The sequence below is a fragment of the Rattus rattus genome, chromosome 10 (genome assembly GCF_011064425.1).
Source record: "Rattus rattus isolate New Zealand chromosome 10, Rrattus_CSIRO_v1, whole genome shotgun sequence".
Classification (NCBI taxonomy): Eukaryota; Metazoa; Chordata; class Mammalia; order Rodentia; family Muridae; genus Rattus; species Rattus rattus.
Genome location: NC_046163.1, coordinates 33,481,325 through 33,485,866, shown reverse-complemented (window position 1 = coordinate 33,485,866; position 4,542 = coordinate 33,481,325). Strand labels below are relative to the sequence as shown.

The 4,542-nt window shown below is 41.7% G+C and overlaps 1 protein-coding gene across 1 annotated transcript; it reads left to right on the top strand.

The window, feature by feature from the left end:
* The first annotated feature begins 1,198 nt into the window (after nt 1-1,198).
* LOC116911776 (guanine nucleotide-binding protein G(I)/G(S)/G(O) subunit gamma-5-like) lies at nt 1,199-1,405 on the top strand. Its single transcript, XM_032915767.1, has one exon. The coding sequence runs from the start codon at nt 1,199-1,201 to the stop codon at nt 1,403-1,405; it is 207 nt and encodes a 68-aa protein (XP_032771658.1).
* Nucleotides 1,406-4,542: the final 3,137 nt, after the last annotated feature.

Genomic DNA, 4,542 nt, shown 5'->3' with positions numbered 1-4,542 from the left:
GTGCTACAAAGCTGTGCCTCTCGCAGTCAGTACTTCTTGGGAATCCCACTCCAGCAGGATATATATATCCTCTAACATCTGCTCTCCTCTTACTCTGCAGAAAAGGGAACTTTATAAAAACTGTATGTGGCAGGTGTTTTCCCCAGGTGGGCTGCCTAAGTTCTCACTGATACAGGTACCAACGAGGCTAAGTTCTCACTTCACTCAAGCTGCTTAGCAATGACCCATCATTTTAGATCAGAATTCGGACTTGGCAAAAAAAAAAAAAAAAAAAAAAGACACCATGCTAAGGTGCCTGGGCTCCATTCGAGTCACAGACAGCCAAATTCTACATCTTCACTTGAGATAACAATGCGTGTTCGAAAATATCAATGGCTTATGCTCTAAGATCAAGAATCGACAAATAGGACCTCATAAAACTGCAAAGCTGCTGTAAGGCAAAGGACAATGTCAATAGGACAAACTGGCAACCAACAGATTGGGAAAAGATCTTTACCAATTCTACATCTGATAGAGGGCTAATATCCAATATATACAAAGAATTCAAGAAGTTAGACTCCAAAGAGTCAAATAGTCCTATTAAAAATGGGGTACAGAGCTTAACAAAGAATTCTCATCTGAGAAATATCAAATGGCTGAAAAGTTCCTAAAGAAATGTTCAACATCCTTAATCATCAGGGAAATGCAGATCAAAACAACCCTGAGGTTCCACCTCACACCAGTCAGAATGGCTAAGATCAAAAACTCAAGTGACAACAGATGCTGGCAAGGATGTGGAGAAAGAGAAGCACTTCTCCATTGTTGGTGGGATTGCAGGCTGGTACAACCATTCTGGAAATCAGTCTGGAGGTTCCTCAGAAAATTGGACATTGTACTACCTGAGGACCCAGCTATACCACTCTTGGGCATATACCCAAAAGATGCCCCAACATACAACAAAGACACATGCTCCAGTATGTTCATAGCAGCCTTATTTATAATAGCCAGAAGCTGGAAAGAACCCAGATGCCCTTCAACAGAGGAATGGATACAGACAATGGAACATCTACACAATGGAATACTACTTAACAATCAAAAACAATGACTTCATGAAATTCTTAGGCAAATGAATGGAACTAGAAAATATCATCCTCCCACCATCCTGCGACCTGCCATCTCCTACTTGGACTGACGAGTCCACCAGGCTGTCCCAAGCGCCATGTCGGGTTCTTTTATCATCGCCGCCATGAAGAAGGTGGTTCAGCAGCTCTGGCTGGAGGCCAGGTTCAACCGTGTGAAGGTTTCCCAGGCAGCTGCAGACTTGAAACAGTTCTGTCTACAGAATGCTCAACATTACTCTCTGCTGACTGGAGTGTCTTCAAGTACAAATCCCTTCAGAGCCCAGAAAGTCTGCTCCCTTCTGTAGTCATATATTTTGAGGTTTTTCAAACCACTTTTCATGAACCAGTGAATATTCAAGAGAACTAAGTTCGAAGTCTGTACAAAAGCTTCTCTTTAACACGTGCCATATACACAATCCTTGTCAGTTCTTAACATTTACCTCTCTGGATTTTCATGGATTTCTGTTTCACAAGGTTTAACTATGTTATATACACTGGCTGTAGCATACAATGAAGCAACATACAAACAGAGAAAGAAAGAAAGAAAAAAGAAAGAAAGAAAGAAAGAAAGAAAGAAAGAAAAAGAAAGAAAAGAGAAGAAAAGAAAAGAAAGAAAGGAAAGAAAAGAAAGAAAAGAAGGAAGAAAAGAAAGAAAGAAAAATCATCCTGGGTGAGGTAACCCAATCCCAAAAAAACACATGGCATGCACTCACTGATAAGTGGATATTAGCCCCAATGCTAGAATTACCCAAGATACAATCCACAGACCACATGAAGTTCAAGAAGGACGACCAAAGTGCAGACACTTCAGTCCTTCTTAAAAGGAGGAACAAAAATATTCATAGGAGGGGATATGGAGACAGAGTTTGGAGCAGAGACTGAAGGAATGGCCATTCAGAGCCTGCCTGATCTGGGGATCCAGCCCATATATATACAGCCACCAAACCCAGACAGTATTGACAAAGTGAAGAAGTGCATGCTGACAGGAGCCTGATATAGCTGTCTCCTGAGAGACTCTGCCAGAGTATAACAAATACAGAGGCGAATGCTAGCAGCAAACCATTGAACTGAGGACAGGGTCCCCATTGGAGGAATCAGAGAAAAGTTGAAGGAGCTGAAAAACTTAAGAATAACAAAGGGGTTGGGATTTAGCTCAGTGGTAAGTGCTTTCTTAAACCCAGTAAGCTCAAAAAAAAAAAAAAACAAAAACAAAAAACAAAAACAAAGAATAACAATGCCAACCAACCAGAGCTCCTAGGGACTAAACCACTTTCCAAAGAGTACACATGGACAGACCCATGGCTCCAGCTGGATATGTAGCAGAGGCCTTGTTAGGCACCAATGGGAGGAGAAGCCCTTGGTCCTGCCAAGACTGGACCCCCCCCCATGTAGGGGAATGGAGGAAGGTAGTTGGGGAGGAGTGGAACACCCTTATAAAAGAAAGGGGAATGGTAGGGGATAGGGGGCTTATGGACAGGAAACCAGGAAAGGGAATAATGTAAATAAAAAATATCCAAAAAAAAGAAAGAAAATGCAGAAACAAAAGAATAAACGGCAGGAACCAAAGGCTGATGGTAACAGTCATGGCTTTTTCTTTCAAGCAAGAGCAGGCAAAATACATCCTACTGACCATGAAATGAAAATTACTAATTTGTGTCAATATTTTTGGAATAGGTTCCAAATTCTAAAATATACAGCTGTCAAAATAGACAGATAGATAGACACCCCCCAAATAAAACAATACATGTTCATTACCATTACGTAGGGTTTTCTATCACTTATAACTAGTTATAACTATCCAGTCCTTCAACTCCTGATAGCCAGTGTTCCTTCCCCCTTGTCCTCTCCACATTACAGTTTGTGCCCTTCCCTTTTTTCCTGTTCCCTTTAGAATACTGCACTACGAAGCTGGTATCTGAGTCATTATCCTATCGACACCCCGCATTTCAGGGGGGAAACTGAGGGCTCAGGCAAGGGGAAGCAACTAGATTGAGCAGACCAAAGCCGTGGACCCAAACCCAACTCTTGACATCCTAAGCTTTCAAACCAGACCAGCCCCTTCTTAGAATCTTCCCACAAGCGTACAGTTTATTTCCTTCTAGATTAATCTATGCACAAATATATTAGCATATTAGCATTTATTATTTTTGAACTGCAGAGTTTGTAGACAAACAGGAAGATCATAGCTTAACGTTGTTTTGTTTTCCCCATTAGTGTGAAAATCAATTGTATCTTCTGTTACCAGGTTTCTGTAGCACTTGATTTCTTCTTCCTCTGTGGATGCTACTCCACAGGGAGGTCTCCAAGCCTGGAGAAGCTACCTAAGAGGCAGTCTCTGGCCTACAGCTGACCAGAGATGGGAAAGGGCCACTGGGCTGTTGCTAGTTGTTCTTGGTTTGAATGTTTCCTGAGCAATGAAAGTCCTTGATAGGTCCTTACCTCCCTCCCTAGCCTTTCAGAACACCCAAGGCTATCTTCCAACTGAGAGGATGCTGTTCCAGATCTCCTGCCCGCTCTTGTCTTCTATCTGCAGTCAGCACCCCTTCCTCCCATGGTAACAAGCCAGTTCCTTTTCCTATATGAATGGCATAAAAGAAGGCATGCTAGGTAGGGGGGAAAAAGTCACCTATAACTTCTACTCTAAAGTGATGACTAGAACTTACCTCTGTACAAGGAAGTTAAAGAATATTCCAAGCACAGTGCCTCATGGGACAGTCATGCTTTTAGGAACTAACAACCTGACACTCAGGAATGCTATGGAATTCCTGCCACAGGGGCACTGGGCTCTGAGCACAGCATGACTCTGACCTCCTGGAACTTGCCATCTACTGGTAAACTGTAATTATTCAAATGTTGAAGTAATGACTCTGCTTGATAATTATTTAAATCATTAAAACCATGGTAATGGTTATAAAGGAAAAGTAAAATGTGTGTGTGTCAGCACATGGAGAATCTAACTGGAGATAGAAAGGGACTTAGCCTAACCACAAAGACAGGAATTAGCCAGGCATTGGGTATTCTGAACAGCAAAAATTGCTGGATAAAAGCCCTTCTGTAGGAAAGATGATGATGGTCTAATGTGGCAAATGGAATGACTAGATAGACAGTATTACCAGAGTACACAAGCCCAAAGGATAAAGTAAATAATTTTTGTTTCACCAAAGAGTAGTGGGGAAGCATGAGAAACATTTTGAATTGAATACCTGTCTGGTGTAACTTACATTATGAAAGATCCCCATGGTGGTTAATTTTGATGGTCAGTTTCATTGGATTAGGAAACATCTGGGCTATTCCTGAAGTTTGCCTTTGGGTATGTCTGTGATTTCTAACTGAGTGGAGGGGAAACCCATATTGAATGTGAGTGTCACCATCTCATAGGTTGGAGTCACAATCAATTAAAAAAAATGGGAAGTAGGAGGAAGCCACCTAATATTCCCCTATC

Excerpts from the sequence above, each read along its gene's own strand:
- LOC116911776 (XM_032915767.1), top strand. The coding sequence starts at position 1,199 with ATGTCGGGTTCTTTTATCATCGCCGCCATGAAGAAGGTGGTTCAGCAG.